At 31.3% G+C, this 23,450-nt stretch overlaps 1 protein-coding gene across 4 annotated transcripts in view; it reads right to left on the bottom strand.

Annotated features, from left to right (window-relative positions):
- Positions 1-11,370, bottom strand: part of LOC105563375 (cytochrome b561 domain-containing protein 2-like) — a 34,986-nt gene extending 23,616 nt beyond the window's left edge. For 2 of the 4 annotated variants that reach the window (XM_012014929.1, XM_012014930.1), the window contains exon 1: positions 10,907-11,370. In XM_012014929.1, the coding sequence (XP_011870319.1) occupies positions 10,907-10,928 (22 nt within the window). In that variant the 5' untranslated portion in view covers positions 10,929-11,370. Of the gene's footprint in view, positions 1-3,135; positions 4,163-6,160; positions 6,420-10,906 lie in introns of those variants that run through there. The other 2 variants (XM_012014928.1, XM_012014931.1) reach the window with 2 other exon arrangements.
- Between the last annotated feature and the right edge of the window lie 12,080 nt (positions 11,371-23,450).

The raw sequence follows: 23,450 nt of genomic DNA, 5'->3' as shown, positions 1-23,450 counted from the left end.
GCCGCCGCCGTTGCTCCGCACGCGTAACTTTCAAGCGCCGGAATTTTAAAACGTCGCTTATTACGGCTGCCTAGGTAGGAGGATTTAATAACACAAATCCCGGGGAAGAACAGTGTGCGAGTCATCCTCTCAATAAGGAAAACGTACGGACGACTCACGTTGGTTGAAGCATAGACAGACCACTGCGCGTCGAATTAATCCGGAATGAATGATTCATGAGGCCTCGAGCTTTGCGACCTGGCGTTCGTTCCGTTACCGTAAAAATGGAGAGCGAAGCTCGTCGCCGGGATCGTCGAGGTCGAAGATCGCCCAACAAAATAGAAGCTCTGTACCAATTAGCGTGATCGTTGACACACTTCCGCGCTGTCTAACGCCAATACAAATAAATAATCATAATGGACGCGTATACGCTGATATGTACGTGGTGGTGCGAACGGTCAAGCATCCGGCCGCATATCGCGTATACGTGCGGCTACTATTATCGCGTGCAAATAAATATCGGCGCACTTCTTGCGCTCGTTATCACGCGTATATAAATATCACTCGAGTCCTGTGCACTCCCAGCATTATCGCGCTCGTTCCGCGCACATCACAAATGCGTTAATTATCTTAGCAGATTGCGCGCAATGGATTGTAGATATTACGGCGTAGTATTAGTACGCTGTGCAATCTGGAAAAGCATTTATATTTCTGCAATATTACGACGACCGCATTGCGATTTTGCAAACAGGCATATCAATTATATATGTGATTCTATGGATGATTCAAATGTGTAGATTGTTGAATAAAGTAAGCAATTTTTGTCATGTTAATGACGAGATAATGCTTATTAAAATTTTATGCCATGTACGATACATCTTTAAATTGAGTTTTATTTTTACAATTAGCAACTTACATTTCATCACAGAGATTTTCTCGTATCGTGTAGCTTTATACTTTTTCTCTTCCTAGACAGTAATTAAAATACTAAATTAATTATAATAAAAAGCTATTAATTATAATTAAAAATACTATAAAAATACTGTAATAAAATATAATAGATTAAATAATCAAAGGTTTTAAATTATTTATAAAAACGTTCATTAATGATTTAAATCAAGATTTAACAAGGTAAATATTTTCTTTTGAAATTTATTTTGGCGATTAATAAGCTTTAATATTTGTCATTCATATGCCATGACGTGAAAAACGTTTAAACCACATTGTGATTTGTAAAAATAACGAATAAAAAATTAATTATAAGAAAAACTTTTCGCAGGATTTAGAACGATTTTTACTTTTTATGACCGCTGTCACTCTTCGCGGTAACTTTGAAAAGACTAGTTTCGATGAAGTAATTGATCCGATTAACAGACGCATTGGATACGCAGTATCGAATTTAGCCGAGTATATCGGATAGGAAATAGGAAACAGACTACTAGGTTTGGCAGCAAAGAGAAATTACGACTTTCGAAATTTCAGACTGCCGCGCTTTCGCGTCTAATTAAACTTTGACTTCTCTCGTTTATACGCCGTCAGGAGCTGAAGTGGCATGCTGCTGTAACCGAATGCCTGCGCGCAGAACATCTCGCAATTCGATTCCGTAATAACATTATCTTCACCGCCAAAGGGTTCAGACTTTCATTCGCGAGATATTTTACCAGTATAAGTACACAATTAACCTTTCCACACTGTGAATACTTTTTAGAACAATGTGCCTGCTCTACAATAAAATATAAATTATGGCAAATAATTAGCAATAATAATAGTAGACATGAATAACTGCTAAATATATTCAGTCTAATATTGTAAGTACTAAAATTTAAATACTAATAATATAATCGTTAGTTTATAATGCAAATGTGAAATTTCTTGCAATTTATTATCGAATAACTTTCGCTTTTGTTTTTTAAATATTTAATCTTTCTCTTATAAATATTTAATGTATCTACACACACATACATTATATTGATGATGACATTTTTGTGATAATCAATATGCACTTTAAATTATTTCTAACTCACAGTCTTTTTCATACAATTAATTACCTGTTTATCCTGTATACTCTGTTAATATTTCATATTTGAATAAATTACATCCTTGGATAACTTATTCTTTTACAAAATTGTAATCTATGTTATTTTTATCTACAAAGCTATTTATAACAGCAATGTTCTTAAAAAAAATCGTATGTCTTTGGTCAATAAATATATGACATATTTTATAAAAAGAAAACATAAATTTGAATCGATTCTATTATATTTGTGATAAATTCTCACGATTCCAAATCGCTTCAATTACAATGTATGTACATATGTGTATGGATTTTTCAGAACAACGTTACCACAAAACTATTACTGATTGCATCTGAATTTTGTAAAAAAAAATCTGCTCAGTTACGAAAATAATTTGTTGCGATGAAAAGACAAATTGGAAGAGCGCAACGCAATTTCGTGAGCCATTTTATAAATCGATAAAATAATGTTAGTAAAATAATATATTTAGATGCAAATTTTTATTTAACATGCAAACTTTTATTATTTTGGTGCATTATTTTTTATAATAGTCCAAAGATTTTATCCGAAATATGTTAAACCTTATTAATTTAAGAGCGCAATGTGACTTGAATGTTACATTTTCACGTGTCTATATTTTGTAAACCTCTATGATTTGATCAACAATCTCCATTTATCGATTATGTAATTCTTCATAATCTGTAACAATCCAATTATGGAAGGTTCAATATAAAGATATTTGTTTCTACAGAGAGAAATGCATTTAATTTTATTACATTACATATTAAAATGGGCTTGGATAGTTCAGTTGGAAAAGCATTCGCCCGACAAGCGAAAGACCCCAGGTTCGAATTCTGGTCTAGTCAGAGCCCGTTATTTTTCTCGCCGAAAATTAAAGTGACACGTCTTAGTGCCTACTTCTCCGAAGACACACCTCTATTTATTACTATGGATTTATAGATATTTGTCTAAAATGCAGATCTTGATCTATATACATTTTTTCTTACATATAAGAGGAAAGTCCTCCATTATAAGATAGGTTTCTAATATGAGATAGCAGGTTTTCAACACCCAAATTCAATTACAAATCTTTTCTCGCAACGATTACACAGTCTAACAATGTATTTTCCGCTAAACAGATTTCACTCCAAAGGTAATAAATTCACGGTGGAATCAACAGATGATGCCTATTAATTTAACAGAAACTCCCACTATCTTATATGAGAAACCTATCTTATAATAGTGGACTTTTCTCTATTATCTATACATATATACGTTTTTGGAAATTCTTCTCATACTCCTAAATCTCCAGATTTAAGAATGCATTTTAAACTAACAATATTATTTCAAATGTCAACTGCTCCATCTAATATTTTATGTAGATATCTAATTAATATATCATATGTACACTTAATTTAACTAACAGTCTTATATAATTAACATATATCTACGAGATTATATACATGTTATATACATTTGTTTTATCAAAAAGCGCATAGGAAAATGCTTCTTTTCAAGCTTATGGTAAAACCACTAGTGATTATTTACATTAGTTTAACTAAAAATAAATAACAAAAGAAATAAATTATTCGCTATGATGTTTTTTTACAAAGATTCTGGCACGTAAATGTTCCCGTATATTAGGTGGAAGAACAAATTAGTTTTAGGCAATCGGCCGCTTGCCTATACAGAGAGCTGAGCGCGCCTCTCAGGGATAATATCGTGATCAGTATTGTGGCAACAAGTAGAGTATCGTCGGCGTACTTCATTTTCGTTACACGGTATACCCAGGACTTATCGTAACCATAACATTGCGAAACCATACCGATGACAAAGCCAGCAATGCCCAGAAAATTATGAAAGGATTTGACGAACACCGGTCGCATGAACTTACGAAGCTTCCACGCGATCCATACTGGATATCCAAAGACAGTCACCACGCAGATAATCACCAGCGAGGTGATGCCTGTAATACCATGGATCGAGCGGAAGTGTGTTGGTTTGGAGTTGTACATCATGCCTACGCCGACCAGATTCAGGATAAGCCCGACGGCTTGTAAAACCCAGTGAACATGTTTCTTGGCGCGACGCGACAAAGAACACAAGGAAGTGGTCAGCACGTTGTCACTTGCCAGGACGACAATGGCCTCCGACATCAACAGGACGTACTGAAAGGATGAGATCGATTCGTGAACGATTCGTGGGAAGAAGTTTGCGTCGATTGGCTAAGTCGTTAGAAGTTCTTTAGCTATCTTACTTGGTCTAAACTTCCCTGAGGGGAACAGACTCAATCGTCGTTCGGTACGTATTTCTACGCCGATAGTAACGCGAAGGGCGAAGGGGCAAATGGAGGTTCTAATTTCAGTTTTGGGCTCCACAAAAACTCAATTGTGATCCGTATAATATCTTCTTATATTTCACAGAATTACAAAGAAATAAGGGCGAGTGTTTTCCTTGCCGCTATCAACTCAATCTGATTATGTGTAACGATTGAACGATTTTTATAATAAATTTTAAATGCAAAAGTTTCTGTAGTAAAATTGAGAAGTAAACTTGTAAAAACTGCTCTAAATAGAATTATTAAGATTTTGTACTCTAATTATACCTCTTGTAATTACGTGTCTCTTGCATTATGATTCACAAAGGAACGAATACTGCTCAACTTTCTTTCTGTGCACATAATATGTTTGGAAAATATAAAAATTAGTAAAGTTTCTTCACTTTTAATTAAGATTAATGTTTTAATTGCACTTATAAGAATGTAGTTTGATTCATTTTTATACATTTATAAATAAAGTCAATTCGATAAGATCTAATTATAAAATTGTTATTTTGCATACTTTTTCACTTTAAATACGCACATAAAACACAGAAATAATTGTACAAGTGTTTCTAAACTAGAAATTGACTAGATCAACACGTTCAACAAACACTAAAAAATTGAATTTCTTGAACATTTATTAACATGAAAGGAATAAAGAAATCACGAGAATTATTAACGTAGAATATATCTTTGCGTGTAGAGGATAAAATTATACGTTTTTACAGGTAAACGTATACACAAATATTATTATATTAAAAATACATACATAAAGATATATTAATTACGTTCATTTTGTTAGTTGCTTGTAAAAGTAAATTCTATAGGGAAATATATTTGTATACGCAAGAAATCGTTAATTTAAACAAATTACAATTAATGATCCATGAATGTCTAACTTCTGCCTGCGAGGATAAGCGATGCAATTATCGTTACACTTGAAGCGCGGACGAAGAGGGATCATATTACAAGAAAAAGATAAGATTAATAAGATAAATCATATTACAAGAAAAAGATAAGATTAATAACATAATTACTGCAAATTCGTTCATAAACTTGCACACGGATGCGACTAGTTCAAGGAAAAAAAAACGTAATACACACGACGAACTTTTTTAGAGCGTCATCGTGCGTGTATAAATATTGGTAAGATACGTAATAAACGAAATATTCAAAATGTAGAGGCAACTATAAGAAAATTAAAGCAAGTGGTACATTGTAAAAGCATGGACATAACTCATTCTTTATTAAATATTAATAGACGTTTCAATAGATTAATAAATAAGTTGAAATTACTGCGATAGATTTATTACATCTTAAGACTAAAGCAAAATTTGATATGTTTGATACACAGTTTACATAAATATTTGGATATGCCGTAAATAAACGTACAAATGAATATAAAATACAAAATTTTAGAATTTCTGAATGGGATAATATCACTCGTAATAATGAAAAAATTAAATTTTTATAACTCTTCTCTTTTATATAATATAATTTAAATAAAAGTTAGTTTGTCGATGAAATATAAGTTCTCTGTTATTGCATATGTAGCAATTATTTATCAATTTTCAGCCATATCTTTCTATCCAGGAAAGTTTTTTAATGAAGTTATATTTTATAATCATATATCAAAAGTATTCTAATTAATCCAAATATTTCTCGTAGAAAATTCGAGCGGAATGCCACAAAGTTGTTGACGCTTGATTACTAGGGCTCGCGAGAATATTGGTTGCCTACTATGCAGCGCAACTAGTTTTACCAATTTATGAGTTACGATATTTTAAAATAAACGAGGAAAGAGGACGGAGATTAAACGCATATTTCATGAGCGTAGAATACTTACACCGATAGTGCAGAGGATTACGTGTATATTTGGTACAGAATATTCCTTCGCTGCGTGATACACAAGGAACAACGTCACCAATGAAATCAATATATGGTTAATCGTGTCGATTGCAGAGACAAATACACGTTGAGCAGTGCAATCCGGCTCTCGATTCTCGGAACTTATGATACTTTCAGTAGAACCGTTACGCGGAAACTTCGGTTTAGATCCTGTCGATTGGAGTTGGAATCCGTCATTGTTTTTGTCCGCCATTGTTCTGTAATATACACGATTTGTTTTCATGATCGATAATCAATTAAAGAATTTAAGGAAGTTAAACCATCTAGAATTTAATTTCTGATTTGTCACATCCTAATACGATATAATGATAATAACGTGAATTAAACAGATTATTAATACAAAATTACACGATCATTTTATTATTAAATAATATATATATAAAATAATAAATAATATATAAATAAAATAAATATATATAACTTTATAATATATAAATCAATAAAAAATATAAATTAAAATAATTAAAAATATATACAAATTTAAAGGAATAAAGGACTTCGTTATTAGTCGTGGCGTGTGTGGCGCAAAGCAACGTGCGCTGGACTGGTAAGCCACAGATGCCGAGTTCAAATCCTGCCTAGGATGTATCGGTTTTCTAAGGTACGGTCGCCCACTTCTTAGGAACAAGTGGCGATTTGAGGCTTTCTAGGGGAGAGAGCAGCAGCGGGCAGTATCCTCGTTTAATGAGGACGTGATTGGCATCTTTACTTATTGTATTATAATGTTGCTTGTATAGAAATTTGTCAATCGGTGTGTCGGATTCTAGATATTGTCTATTTACTCTTGCCACACATTTATCTAGCTCGTCTAGACTCAAGCTCGGGAGTTTTCCCCGTGACGGTTCATTTTTGAGATAATTTCCAGATAATAAAAATTTAACAAAATTACATTTGCCATACCAATTATTTTTTTATTAATTTGTTAATTTACGCGTGTAAAAGCTAAAGTACAGGCATCTCTCTTTCTTGGGATCATATACGCGAACGTGTGTGCATGTGTATATGTGTGCATATGCGTATGTGTGAGTGCATGCGTAAGATTTTTCAAAATCTTATTTTGATGGTTCGAATCACTTAGAGATTGTACGATGATGGTATTTTGTTAGTTAATCTTATAAACATTTCATACATACAAAGAATAGATATATATATATATGTCTGTGTACATATTATGTGCTAAATATAAATTTTGCTATGCCATACGCGTTAGATAAAGTTTTGACGAAAATCTTTTTTAATTAGAAGTACTGAATAAATATGTATAATATAAGAGCTCTGATAATCAACAGTAAAATTGATAGAACAGAAAGGCAATAAGAGCCGACGCAGTATGTCAATGACTTGTTTGAAATAATTGTTAGATTTATTTTGTTATTTATTCGCTACTCACATCCGGCTCTTATCGCCTATCTGTTTTATCGATTTTAATTAGAAGCTTATCTTATGCGGCTTATAAGTAAGACACTATTGTGCTAACGGATATTGCAAAGTATTGCTCAATAAAAATGAAATGATAACATTTGCACCGATTGATAGATAAATTAGCTGAACTGACAAGATACTTTGTTCGAGATATTACCATTAAGGGAAATATGACACATTGCATCGATATGAGTCAACCTTGCGCTATTATAACGCGGCAATACACTGTACAAAAAGTTATGTACTCTTACAACATTATTTTTACCCTTTGTTGTGTAAATACTTGTTTATACTTGATAAAAAATTACAAAAAATTATAAAATTTACACAATTAAGAGCAAGCAGTTTACTTATTACATACGGTAATATTTTTACTTACAAGATGTAAATTTACTGATGTGTGTAAATATACACTTTTAATAGATGGTCCCAATATTACCCACTATAATAATTGTAATTTTAAATGTATTGTAATTTTACATTTTTTCACAGTGTATTTGAAGTAAGTCACAAAATTTATATCAAATATGTTACACGTATATTATTTTTATATCTTTACATATTTCAATTTTTAGTATTAGATATAAGCAGGGAGCACACACTTTTGCATAAGTGCATAAGCATATGCATAAGGAATTTAATTTCCATTTCCTTATGCATTTGCTTATGGACCAATCAATTTCTTTATGCATATGTTTATGTACTTATGCAAAAGTATGTGCTCCCGTCCATAATCTTCAGAGATTATTTTGTGTATCCGTGAGCTATGAATAAACAAACTGATCTGTAGTTTTTGTTTCGTCTTTAGTCTATGTTTCTTTAGAACTGTAATTAATATTATTGATGAGGCCTCTTCATTTTCTAATTGATTTTATATCTTAAGGACCTAAGTTAAAATTGTAGTAATATTATTGAATTAATATTTTTTAAATATTATCTTCTGGCTGAGGTAATACTTTTCGCGATAAATTATTTATAGATTGTTTTTAAATGGTGCTTAATTAGCATCATTATTAAATTGATTGTCAATTTAATTAGGTATACTAAGTTTTAGCTTAATACTATGTTTCAAGACCGATAAAGTTATCGGCGAGCAGTTGCTATGAGAAAAACTATGTACACAACTATTAGACACTATGGTCGAGGATGTTCGTCACTTTTTATTATGTGATATTTATTTAATATAATATTTGTTATGATATTTATTATGGTATTTATTTAATGTAATATTTCATATATGATTTTGGTGTGCTATTTATTTAATATCGGCGGGTCGAGTTCACGTCTTAACATTTTTTAATTATGTTTAAAGAACTAAGTACGAAATACGTATTAAATACATTTATATTTTAACAATACAAATATTGTTATTGAAATTGCGGTACAATAGTATTTAATAAGTATTTACTTTTGGTATTTAATATACAGTATAAATATTTAATGTACTGTATAAATATTCGTATATATATATGTATTTGTTAAATGCATATAAATGTTAATTAAACTTTAATAATACAAATAATGATTGATATTACCTTTAACATGTCTCAATGCAAAATGATCGATTTGTACTAATGCATTCGGTTCAAGATGAATGTGTATGCTATGTTTCAATGACTTTAACACCATTTAGTAATTCGTGAAAATTATCTAAATAGATTTTATCTGCGATTGTATCTCAACTTTTATTAAATGCTTTTACGCGGAATTTATCAATCGTCAGAATGTAGAAAATTCGTCATCCGTAATGTTAGACGAAAATATCTCCGGAAATTCCCATACAAGCTTCTACTGATGCGCAAAATCTGTTTACGGATGATAATCCTTGTAAATGATAAGAGGGATTACAGAACTGGGTTTTCCCCTAGCCGATTATATATACAAGCTTTAGCGCTATTCCAAGAAAACGGGTTAGCTCTATAGGTAACCTTTAAAATTGAATGGTCGCCGGAAAAAGAATAAAAATCAATCTATGTGTACTGAAAGCAGAAAATAGGCAGTTTGTCCGAACGAGGTTACGAGGTCACATCTATCGTTTCTTCGATCCATTTGTTCCAAAGTTATTTAATTATTAAAATGTTTTTTTCCAGTCCGGATTAAAATATTAGATATTAACTTCATTATACATACAGGTTAATTCCTAAGTAAGTATAAAAAATATAGGAGGATATTCCTTGGCTTGTTTTATGAATAAAGTGTCCTATGGACGTATGTAAGTGCTTCGTTTTCAAAATACAGGATGTCAAATTTGAGAAACAAAATTTAAAAATTTAAAAATTTAAGGGAAAGAGCTATTTTATTAAAATTTGGCGTGCCGTACATGTTGATATAAAACATCTCTCAGCGTTTTCTTAGATTTTTCAAATTTCCTTTTTTTCCCTCAAAATTGATGCTCTATATTTTGAAAATAAAACACTTTTGGACATACATTTATAGAACTTTTATATATAAAAAATAAACCGAAGAATAACCTCTTACATTTTTACACTTACTTAGAAATTACCCTGTTCCCACACACACACACACACACACACACACACACACACACACACACACACACACACAATTTGCTTCCTATCGTAATCGTAATCTTTCAACGAAATTGAATTTGTTTAATAAAATATATCGGTTCCTCTGTTCACTGAGAGATGGGTCAATGCCAAAACTGTAACATGACCACGCGGTTTATTTTGTCCGTGAGATAAGTCCATTTTCGTATATCTACTTTTTATATTTTATTTCCGTCTCCCGAAACTGCCTACGATGAAATCGCGAGCGTATTCGTTCGTAAACCATTATTCCTTGAGAATGTTTCGACGTTCTTGAACATAAATCACTTTGAAATATCGACGGAGGAAAAACATAGGTATTTCGTAATGTTTTGTAGAATTTGTACAGTCGTAAATTGTAAGTACTAACGGTATCTTTTCTCATGAAAATACACTAAATAAACCTACAAAGAGTCATATAGTTTATATAAAAAAAATAAGTTTCTGTAACAATTGTTTCTACCAATATTGTGGCATATTAGTCCAGATTAGTCAAAGCATATGCCAAAATTTTTACATTTTTATCTGATTTTACTGGAAATTCAAACTTTTTTATTTGATTGAAACTCGCTGTACTTTATCACAATATTTATTACGAATCAGTATGTTATTGCTATTCTATGCGCAATTATATGCAAATCCAACACTCAATTAACAAAAGGACAGCTCCCAACTCCAAAGAAGATAAGAGAAGAAAAGGTGATATCACTTACGTAAGTTAACGCCGCAACGCATACGCAAATAGTACTTTCGTAACTGACTATCTCGAACGACAGACCGGCAATTGTTTACGAAGGAAACTGCACCGCGCAAACTTTTTCCTCGTAATATATGCCAGCGACCGCTCGACGCGCGCGATTAATGTGGATGGTGCGCGGGGGATCAGTCGTGAGCGAAGTCCTATGAGCTGAGATCGATGTCGGAGGCGACTGTCGTAAGATTGAGTTTGCGTTAGTCGAGGGAATCTTAAGTAAGCGGAAAAGAATACTGGATGTCCCCAGCGAGATTTTTGTCTGAGAGCGCGCTCCGCTGCCTGATAAGCGCGCGATGGTTGCCGCACTTACGTGACTCACGTTGCATTAATAAGACGAATGCAGCACGTATTCGATATTATCAGATGCCTTCTGAGACGTGCTAACGGTACTAACTTTTATCGCGATCACGTAGGTTCTATGAGTGGTTACCGGCTAAAGATGCAAATGAAACGGAGATAGATTAAACCAACACCACCGTGGTTATAATCAACCGCGCGACTAACTCAAAAGCATTCAAAAGCTCGCCAGATACATTTGTGCCCGTTGCAAATCCTGCAGCGCTCTCCTGCATTAACTGGCGTCGTCGGAATTACATGAATTTTCATATGTCTGAATATATAAGGATTACATCTATGGAGTCCATTGAATTACACTCCGTAAGGCAAAACGCGGTAGATAATATGTTAAAAGGAAATAATACATTTTTATATTAAATATGTAAGCTAAAATACAGGGCACGGCATTTAAATTGAAACGTCTGAGGCTGGTATTACATTTGTCGCACGACAAATTTTTTAAGCGCGTTGATTGGCTACAAGCTAGAAAAGAGAAAGGAAAAACAGAGGAAGAAGAATCAGAATTTATAAAACGGAAAGTAGAACCGGAATTTATAGAACGAAATGCGTAAGCGTTGATAACATCTTATACGCTGCAAATCATGAAAAGCTGATAATACCGTTTAAGTGGAAAGGCGCGTGTGAACGAAATAACAGAATCGATGTACCATAGATGTACCTGCTAATTCTCACGTAGCGATAATGTTTTGCGATATCGATCTTGTAATCGTTTGCACGAGCACTTTTATCGCATTAAGTATATTAATAAAGATGTTGAGGGATAACGGTATCTTTCATTATTATACGTCATTTGGTGACCTAATGCAGATTCAAGTATAAGGAATTATGGGTTCTAACACATGTTTTGGATTACATGTTTAACCTTAGATATATTCTGTTAAGAATTAATGGATGTACTTGAAAATTGTTTATATCGAATTTCTAAGTAATTTAGCACTTGCTCGCGTTGCGTATTAACTTCTACTCATGATAACAGTTTGTTAGTTTAGTTGTTTTAACCTTTTCAAGCACGGTGTAACATATATGTTATACCTCCAGAAATTAAAAATCAACACTTCTTTCACTCCAATGTCTTTACTACTTCATATCTAGAAGGTTTTTGGTTCGCTAATTCTGGATTTAAAGTCTAAATTCTAAAATTATCGACAATTGACTCAATGTAGCAGCTCAAAGTTCAAGTTTTAATTAAAAAATTTGTTTTCTGTAAGATATGTTGTATTTAAAAAATTATTCCTGTAAACGATACTCCGAAACTAGGTATTTGGGACTTTTTGAGATCACTGATTTCTAATCTGAAGTCAAAATTTGAAAGTTCGAAAATCCAATCTGGCGAATCCAATATAAAGAGTCAAAATTGCAAAAAATACAATGAATTTATCTGGAACTCGGTACTCGAAAGTTTTTCAGTTTGCTGATTACACATACATAAGGCCAGATTTACAAAATTCATAATCTACATTTAAATTTTGTAATTCCAACGCCAGAATCGTAATCAGTGACTTCAAAAAATCCTTCAGTATTAAGTTCCAGAAAAATTCTTGAAAAGGGAAATGTGTACTTCAAAGAGTTTAAATATATATTCTTGTTTTACTGTGTAGTAAACTTTAAACGTAACTAATTCTTTATCTAGTAGTATGATGTAATAAATGTATACAATAAATGTAATAAGAAAAACTTTTCAGAATAAATCAATTGCTACTTAAGATTTGATAAGATTTATTTAACATGGTGACCCTATTTTGTAAAGAAGAATAATGTAAATAGTGCGAACATGTTAATTACGTGTGTGTACGCAAAATAAATAATGGCTTTATTATTTCAAATTTATATACTATTAATTAATTATATACGCAAAGTATTTCATTATATCAATCTTAAACAACCTACTCTGTGTTGAATATAACTCGGAGTAAAAATTGTATTACATTTCTGCAATACATTAACTAATTTGTGTACAGCAATTTTTTAATTTTCAATTTTTGATTGTAATTTATCTTGCCGTATTAATTTGTTTTAATGTTACATTCGTAATTATACTACCATTGTAAAAGACTCCCCATATATTTCACGAGTATAATACAATATTATGAGCACATACAAATAAATAGATACGCAAACACATACACGCGTATATAATAAAACAATTATATCTTGATTATGGTCAACTAATGCAGTATGCATCATTTATTTGCTTATTTGCAACACATTAAACATCACAACATCACTAATCTTTATTACTGCAAACCAGTCGACACATTAATGCCGTATTTGTAGTCATTATCTATTATAGTTTGAGTTTTACTGCGCAATCTACTTAATTGTAATAATTATTGTACGTGTGCGAACTCTTGCAGAATAAAACTGATAAAATTATAAGTTAATAAGCTTTTGTTCAATTTGGAAGTAGTCTTTATCTCAACAAAAATGTTCAGATACAAATAACTTTTACATACAATTAGTAATAAAAGATGAAGCGTTCTGCCTTTTTGTAAATAAAAATGCAGACAAGTGATAATACTTTATACTGCATATAATTTCGAACAGAAATTGCTTTAACGGAATTTTTAATTCCACATAAAGTTAGTTGTCTAAATATTTCATATTAACAATCTCAGTGTATTGCAGTAACAAATAAATATTTCAATACTTTTTACAAGAATATTTTTTCAATTTATTTAAAATCTGTATATAATTCCTTATACTCATATTACTGCAAATCATTTCATATAACCGCATAGTGTCTTCCGATAACAGCTATGTTTTATTTATATTATATAGTTTTTATTTAAGTAAATATTCTTGTAAGATAAGTTATTTAACGAAAGAACTTCATAAGACTTTTTACCTTACTGAAATCATCTTCGTAGTTTTAAAAGTTTGTACATTTTATTCCGTTTTGTCCCTCACCGAGTGATTCATTTAATATCTGTAATATTAGTTACAGAGCTTTCTTTTTAATTACAGTCTTCCATTACATTCTCGCTTTTAATTACCGTACAGAAATATGATTGGCATAGTACTTTCGAAAGATATCCAGACAGAAAAGGCAAATTTTATATTCTGCTTTTAACAACTTTGTAAGATATTAATTACTATATTAAAATGTAAAATAGAAAGTAACAAGGTACGTCGTTATATATACTATATTGTCTTCGTAATATGCACTGGATTAGCATTTTTGCTACTCTGTTACTATAAATCTAATTTTATCTGTCGCCAGTTTCCGGAGACAGCTACATTTGAGCGAATATGTTATTTTTATATAGTTCCCTTTATTTTATAATATATATCCAGATAAACAGACATAAAGTACCAAGAAGCAAAAACAATGCAAGAGACAACTTTGTTGATAAATTTAAAATATAAACAACTAAAAAGTTAAAACATGACTAATTTGTGGACCCATGTTTATTAAGACTTTTCAACTCATTTTTGGAGATACTAAATTTCTTTAACATTTTTTATTTAACACCCTGTATAACGCATATCAATATTTTATAATGTTGTCATAAAGTAATATATGACATTATATTATGAGTTAACCATTTCTAAATTTTGACAATCATGCAAATTTACATATTAATTTGTCGTTCATTAATAATTTTAACTTGTTTGTAAAAATGTAAAAATATATGTATGTATAATTCATATACATGCATATGAAAATCAAGTTTGCACGATTATTTTACCTTTACTAATTTATTATTGTCTCAATGTTTCGTACATACATATAGAGGACAGTCCTAAATTACGAGATAGGATTCTAATACGAGATAACAAGTTTTCAACGTCCAAATTCAATCACAAATCTTTTTTCGCAACGATTAGACGATCTAACAATCAATTTCCCACTAAACAGATTTTACTCCAAGGGCAATACATTCATAGTGAAATTAACAGATGATGCATATTATTTAGCAGAACTCAGCTATCTCATATTATAAGTCTATCTCATAATAGGGGACTTTTCTTTATTTAAAATTAAATATAATATTCAATTATAATTTAAAACTGTAATTTAATTATTATCAGATTCCGTTATTTAATATGTAACCCAGTGAACACCAAGTGACAGTTGCATAACATCAATACTATAATTTTCTACTCAATAATGTAAATCTAATATATTGTAACACGCATGTTATATTATAATACATTTACATTGGTAAGTAGGAAATGATAGTATTAATATTATGTAATTATTACTTGTGGTGTTTTCTGGGAAGTAAAAATCTCCAAAAATGTAGTCCATGAATGATATTATTCGTCGAGAATATATATTTTTATTTAAAAAAACATTTGTATGTACAATAATAAATATAATATGAATGTATAATTGCGTGAATGTATTACGTGAAAAGTTAATTATTCAGATATTTTAAATTGTAATTAATGCTATACATGTAATTCTAAAATTTATATTCGTAGTCGGTACCAACACCGATGTTTTTTAATTATATTTACGGACTTTCGAAAATCCACTTTATTGGCAGTCACAATGATTGATTAATTGATTTTATTGCAATATTGAAATTTTATTCATTTATTTATTGTTATATTTTCTGCTAATTTTAAATTAAATTTTTTAATTTTTGAATTAAATAATCATAATTTTATTATTTTGAAAACTTTTTATAATACAATTGCTATGTAAACACAAATGAAAATGTTTATGATATATTAATGATAATAAGTAAATCTAACAATTAACTTTTAAATCTCTTAGAAAATTATGTACAATATTTACTGCATATGTATGTATGTATGCACAATCTCGAAATATAAACTATAATCAACTGCAGTCCCAAAAGTTTCGTTCAAGAATTCTACATTACCGAATGTCAATCTATATTTGAAGTTTTTGATATAATAACAATATATCATTGTAACATACTGAAGACTATCGATCAATCAAGTTTTCATGACTATAAAACATAAATAATAAAACGACTTCGAAAGCTCAATAACTGAATCGTATCAGTAATATCGACTGCAAATGTATTAATAATATCGACTGTTAATATAAATTTTTTAGTATTATTTATATTTGTAAAAATACCTGCCAATTACACTTGCTATTAATGCGACAATTTCCAAATTGCGTAATGTTATCGAAGGAAAAAAGGAAATAATTGAACAAAAATAATACAACTGTAGAGATAAAGCTTCCAAAACACACAAAAAATACTAACAAAAAACATCGTTGGAAGATCGTTTGTCTAGAATTGTAATAATTAACCTAAAAATGTGTCTACCTAAGCCTGTCCTTATAAAAAAATTCATAAAGTTTTTATTCTCTAAAGCTATAATTTTATTATGTGACGCTTTCGGTGACAAAACTTATTATGCATGTGGAATGAGTGTATTGTGAGAAGAGTTGTGAACGAAATGGCTTCAAGTTTGACAAAATGGTATTAAAAGCTTTATCCCAAAATATTTAAAAAATTCCACGATGGTATGTCGTTGATTGTATTCGCTTCGTGCGATGATATACTATAGCGGAAAAGTAGGACTTAGGGCGCTCATGGTGGCCGAAGTTTGCATTATTTGCTGGAGTGACAATTATCGAAAAATGGAAAAATTGCGAAAGTGAAATTTAAATTGTTGCGTGTATTCATGTAAAAATGTATTTCACAGATTTAAGATGTCTTTAAGACGACATAACGTTGTCTGGGATTTTACTTAAATTTCATTTAATACTTAGGTACATGTAATTGTACCTTGTACGGAGTAGCATTGACAGACGTTTGCGGTATCACACTGCATCTTATTAAATGACTTATATTTGCACTGCGCAATTCTTCAACGCGAACTACATGCGATATTGCTAAGGCTTTTCCTTCCCTGGCAAAAATAAAACGTTTCACAAGTGCTTGTATATAGCGTTTGCAGGAGTTCGTTGAGAGTTTAGAAACGGTCAATAGAGAATTTGTAGAGCGGAAATTGCAACGCTGCGGCGTTTAGAAGACGTTTGTATATAGCATTTTTGAACTTAGCTTTGTAGAACTTTTATGAAACGTTATACACAGTATTTTATAAACGTTCTGAAAGCGTTCAAAACGCAGCGGCGTTGTGTAAGCATTCTCATAAAGTTTGAAAGCGTTTGAACTTTTAAAAAACCTTCATTTAACAGTTATCAACGCTTTATAAAGCTTGTCATTTTCGCCAGGGTTTCGGTATTGCACTCGGATTAAATTTAATGTCATGAGTAATGGGTCCAAATCCTGTTCGTATGATAAGGCTCGTTGCAAAAGTTAGAGAAGTTAACCTACACATATAATGAAAAATCTATAGCAAATGTTTTGTAATATAACGAAAAATTTTTCATTGAAATTATAAAAATTATAAAAAACCTAAAACTATCAAGATACCTCACGACAGTTTACATAACTTGAATATTAACAATCATTGACAGCTATTCCAGCAAAATATGCGACATTTCACCAACCGCGGCAGCACTAGCCCTGGCGAAAATGACAAGCTTTATAAAGCGTTGATAACTGTTAAATGAAGGTTTTTTAAAAGTTCATACGCTTTCAAACTTTATGAGAATGCTTACACAACGCCGTTGTGTTTTAAACGCTTTCAGAACGCTTATAAAATACTGTGTATAACGTTTCATAAAAGTTCTACAACGCTAAGTTTAAAAATGCTATATACAAACGTCTTCTAAACGCCGCAGCGTTGCAATTTCCGCTCTACAAATTCTCTATCGACTATATCTAAACTCTCAACGAACTCCTGCAAACGCTATATACAAGAACTTATGAAACGTTTTATTTTCGCCAGGGAGTCTCTACGCACACAGCGAATAGTTGCAAGTGGTATGGGCTGTTTAGTATATTCTGTAGGAGTTAAGAGGATCCCTCAGCTTTGATGGTGCGCCATCTAAACGCGAAACGCAGTATACATGAGCACACGGACACACTACTACGATACATCACACCCATACATAAACGCGAAAGTTTAATACTAACTATACTCTTATTTTAAACCTCTAATCCCAATTTAGAGGATTTCACAGTAATTCTACATGTCATCGAATCCTAGGAAACTCAGTTTCATGTGAGTACAAGTTGTAGAACTTTTAAGAGGATCCCGCAGCATGTCTGTATTACCGACAGAATACCATTTTCGTAGTTATAACCTTTCGTCGTATTAAATTCATGGAATCAAAACTGCTTGCGTACAATTACAGTATATGCATTAATGATCCCAGGAAACTCCGATTTTATACCAAAAATGAGTAAAAATTACAAAATTCATATAATCGATCACATATAACCTTGTAGACGCGAACTGTCACTCCGTCATACTTGTGCTTCGTATAAAAGTTCTACAACTTGTACTCACATGAAACTGAGTTTCCTAGGATTCGATGACATGTAGAATTACTGTGAAGAATTACTGTGAACCCTCTAAATTGGGATTAGAGGTTTAAAATAAGAGTATAGTTAGTATTAAACTTTCGCGTTTATGTATGGGTGTGATGTATCGTAGTAGTGTGTCCGTGTGCTCATGTATGCTGCGTTTCGTGTTTAGATGGCGCACACCATCAAAGCTGAGGGATCTTCTTAACAGGATAAATAATTTCATTGATAAATTTAAAAGTATCAAAACCAAGAAATATCTCGTTTCGCTTCGTATTATTGTACGGTCTTGACATGGGTTTCCAGCTTTTCACGTGAAGCAAGTTTTATCCCAAATGTTAAAGATTGCTATTATAATTCGTTTAGAATTTTGAATAAAAATTTTTTTACATTTCCATAAGTCTATATAATTCAACTAGTGACATTACATATGTATATTGTGCAATTGCTTCGTTGTTCGTGCATCATTTCACGTGTGCACTTTGTATTATTCCTATTTTGACTTTCATATTTTATTATCATGATTTCACTATATAACCACAGCACAAAGAAGCGGATAGTATGGATGCTTTGATGGAGCCTCTTTTATTTTTGTTTAAAATTATATAATTTTTTCATAAAAGATATCGACACACACAAAGTGGAGACTTTATCAGCAGGGTCAGAAAATGCGTGGCAAGATAGTTCCAAAAATTAAAAATTGGCGCGAGGGGCAGCACCAAACAGCTCGTAAAACAGTATCGAACAAACGCCAATGTGACCGCTCTATGTTGGTTTCTCTCTGCTGAGCGGTTTAATAAAAATTTGATGTGATTGGTTGGATCTAAAGATAAGAATCAATCACATTTGATTGCTACTTATACCATACCCATTTTCAAGCATTGCCGATAAAGTCTCCATTTGGTGCGTGCGTCTGTGCTACGTCCATTTTTCAAACAGGAAATGCAGTGCGCAATTTTGATTGTCTTCTATGCTGCATGCATAAAATGCCGATAACACAAGAGTGTTATTAATTTTTCGTAATGGGAGTGAGCGAGATATATCAACATACTTAGAAGATTACCTATCAAATTGTCACGTTTAATATTTTTAATATACATCAAGTATATCAGTAGCAATTGTATTAAAACCAATTATATAATTTATAAAACTTATTTTCGATTAATTGTATTATTTAGTAAGACTGGTAATTTCCTTCAAAGGTTTCGACATTCAAACTTCGAAACTTTGAATTACTTCGAAGCTTCGAAAAATTTATTCGTGTGAGTGGCGAATTTATTCAAAGAATACTAAAACTATAGCATGTGAAAAGTAGTAACAACGAAAGAATGTGAATCGCCAGTAGTTCATTAACGATAAAAAAATTGTTAGACGACTTTAGACTGGCAAATGGTTTCTTTATTTAAATTCGACGTCTTTCATTGTTAATTACACACTGTGATTGGAAAATGGTGTTTCCTACGGAGATCAGTTTTTCTAGATTGTTGAATTCCTTGAGAAGGACCACAACCCGTATGGTCAAAACTTACATTAAAATGATCCTCACAACAATAATAATTTGACAGTGACGGTTCATCAGGACGACGGACTGCTCGAAACCATAATCTTCGTATACGTTCATTCCGTGGTACTGACACAAAAACTTTATGCGGTGAATTTAATGCCGTATTTTTGCACATGTGCACAAAACACCACCGATATCTCTTTCCAGTACTCATTTTGTATTTTAATCGCACATACAAATAATTATAGCACGATCAGAAACACATTACACGTACTTTAGTATGCGTTATAAATACTTCGGCATATACCCTATGACGTCATGAGCATGTTCGGGTTCGCTCGGATGTTTCCGGAGTGTTTGAATCGCGAGTCAATAAAATGCATCTTTAATTTACTATAACTCAGTAAATACTGAGTATTTCTTAATAAAACAAAAAATGTGTTAAGAAATATTATACACATACAGTAGAATTTTAGAAATTTTTGTTTCAGGTAAGCCTGAATGATAAAAGTCATCAACGCAGTGGACTTGCATCTTTTTTGACACGTCATTTGGGTGGTGTAGAAAACGCTTAATTAAAAAATTGTTTAAATTATGACCAAAAAATTTTTTTTGTTATTTAAGAGTACTCTAATACACCCCAGAAAATTTATTTCATTGTATAGTGTGAAAATAATTGTTTAAGATAAGCATAGTTTTTGGGCCCTTAAAGTGGAATGACCTCTTAATGCTCTTTTATTTAAGATATGGACATTCCAAAATACTTACAAATTACAGATACAGAATACAGATACAGAAAGTTACCATAATGAAGTCAGAAAGAGCTCTCATGCGTCACTTGCAGAGAATTGAAAGTCTTCTTTCAAAAGTTATCGGAAAGAATAACATTTTTGAGATTTCCTGCAATACGTATCTCATACAGCACGCATGTCTAAAAGACATCTTTAAGACATCTCTAAGTCCTCTTTTAGATATGTACGGTATGTGTGTTGCTCACTATTATTTCTTATTAGATTTACACACTTAGTTTCGGTGATGCCATATTGTTCTTTAATTTAACCGGAATAGCAAGCTGCTTTCGATCGGTATACGTAAGTCATTTAATTTGTATATTACACAAATGTTTCCACGAAACAGACAGTTTTAAGTACAAAAAATGCAAAAGTGCAGAATCACTCCACCACCCCTTAACCTCGATGATTGAATGGAATAGCGGTGATCCTTTGGCTCCAACACTTCCTTCTTGCAATGTGTAATATAATTATACACATACTTGTACATAACATGGTTTTATTAAATGTTATTAAATATTAAAAATTATTTTTGAACGTAACCCACACAGCTTCCTTTATTTGGGATATTCTGAGAAATTCTAAATTGTTCTAGACTTTTAAATATATTTCTCCTGAAAGATTTTTAAACAATCTTTGATATTTCGATTACATACTTTGTTGTATTAATACTATATTAAAAATCAATCTGAATAATACTTTTATCAGATATTATATACAATGTGTATATATATACTGAGTTAATACATATTTACATATTATGACCTAAATATTACGTCAAATGGACGTAATATATAATGACGTCATTATAATGTCATTCGAAAGACTTATATATGACGGTCATTTTTTGTCATTTGACATTATTCGTACGAACGTTTAAATAGACATCATAAATAGGATATCATAAAGAGCTTTTTAAAAGATATCTTATAGAAATTATTTTTAAAATAACATTTTAATGTCGATTTGAAAAGATTTATTAAATTTCCTTCAAAATATATCTTTCAGATGTAAGAAATCCCTCAAACACTTTTGAAAAACCTCTTATAACTGACATTTAGATATATTTATCAGGCAGATATCTTTCAAAAAATATTTTAAGTAAATATTTCTGACATACGTGATGTATGGGTTGATACATAGTTTGAATTCCTTTTATCGAAATTTTTCTAAACTCAACAAAAGAACTCTTATTGACTGAAAATACCTCTCTACCTAAAAAAGATGTACTGATTATGAGTATTGTTTGATGATTGCTTCTGATTATTCTAGCCATATAAGTTAAGCGTGCAGGAGCCCTTCTCTTTAGTTGGAGGAGCGTCAATAGTGTGAGCGAACTTATTTCGGAACAGTATCCATTTCAGAACACTTTAATTTTTCTCCTGTTAACTGTTGCGTAATAGCATATTTTTGTTATTGGGTGTCATGACAGTGCGCTTCTGAGCTGGATGAGTTACGGTACGTACAATAATTTTATATCTTTCTTATGTTACTTGCTCGTTCACTTATGTTCTGGACTTAAACAACAGTTAAAGATTCAGGGAAGATAATCGTTGCTTAATTGAATTATAAAACTATGTTGTTGCGAAATGCGAGTGTATATTAAAACAGACAATTGTGTAGGCTGAGGTTAGGCAGTTTGCGCTTTATGTAAAATTAAATGTAAAATTAATTGTAAGAATTGTGACGCGTCTTACATCGGACAAACCAAGCGACATCTCGAGACACGAGTAAAAGAACATTGCAATGTCATAAGAAAACACGAGAGTAATTTATCGGTAGTAAGCAAACACCGGTTAATTTATGATCATGATTTAAAATGGTTAGAGTCGGAAATTTTACATAATGAAAAACACACACGGAAACGCGACATTGCTGAGATGTTCTTCATAAAAAAGCAAAAGAACGCTATCAAGTTAAAAAGGGACACTGAAAATCTAAATCCCGTATATGATAAGGTGTTAGAATACATGTGATTCTATATGTAATTTTTATATTAGGATTTATCACGCATTCATTATTTTTCTCATTCGTCTTATTTATTTCGATACCCGATTGCTATAATTATTTGTGCTATATTTTTATATTTATATATTTAAAAAAATAATGTTAACTTATGTATGTTTGCAGAATACTTGATAAGGGTTTAAATCCGAGACCGAAACGTCATTGTTTTTTTTAAATAAAGACACTGACTAGTGTAGATAGTTTCAAAAAACTATCATTAAAATTAAATAATTCATTACTTTATGTTAATGCATTGAAGAGGGAATAAGAAACAGCAGTAACAATGATAAAATATCCGAAACCATCCAGTCAAGCACGTAAGTAATAAAAATATTTTATTTTATAAAAAATTATAAAATAAAAATAAATAAGAAAATGTCCCATACAGCACGCATCTCTAAAAGACATCTTTGAGACATCGCTAAGTCGTCTTTTAGACATACATATCTAAAAGACGACTTAAGGTGATGCTGG

This window comes from Vollenhovia emeryi, unplaced genomic scaffold, assembly GCF_000949405.1.
Source record: "Vollenhovia emeryi isolate VEMERY1.0 unplaced genomic scaffold, V.emery_V1.0 DF939177.1, whole genome shotgun sequence".
Lineage (NCBI taxonomy): Eukaryota > Metazoa > Arthropoda > Insecta > Hymenoptera > Formicidae > Vollenhovia > Vollenhovia emeryi.
Note: the sequence above shows the minus strand (reverse complement) of the source record. Positions and strands in the feature narration are given on the sequence as shown.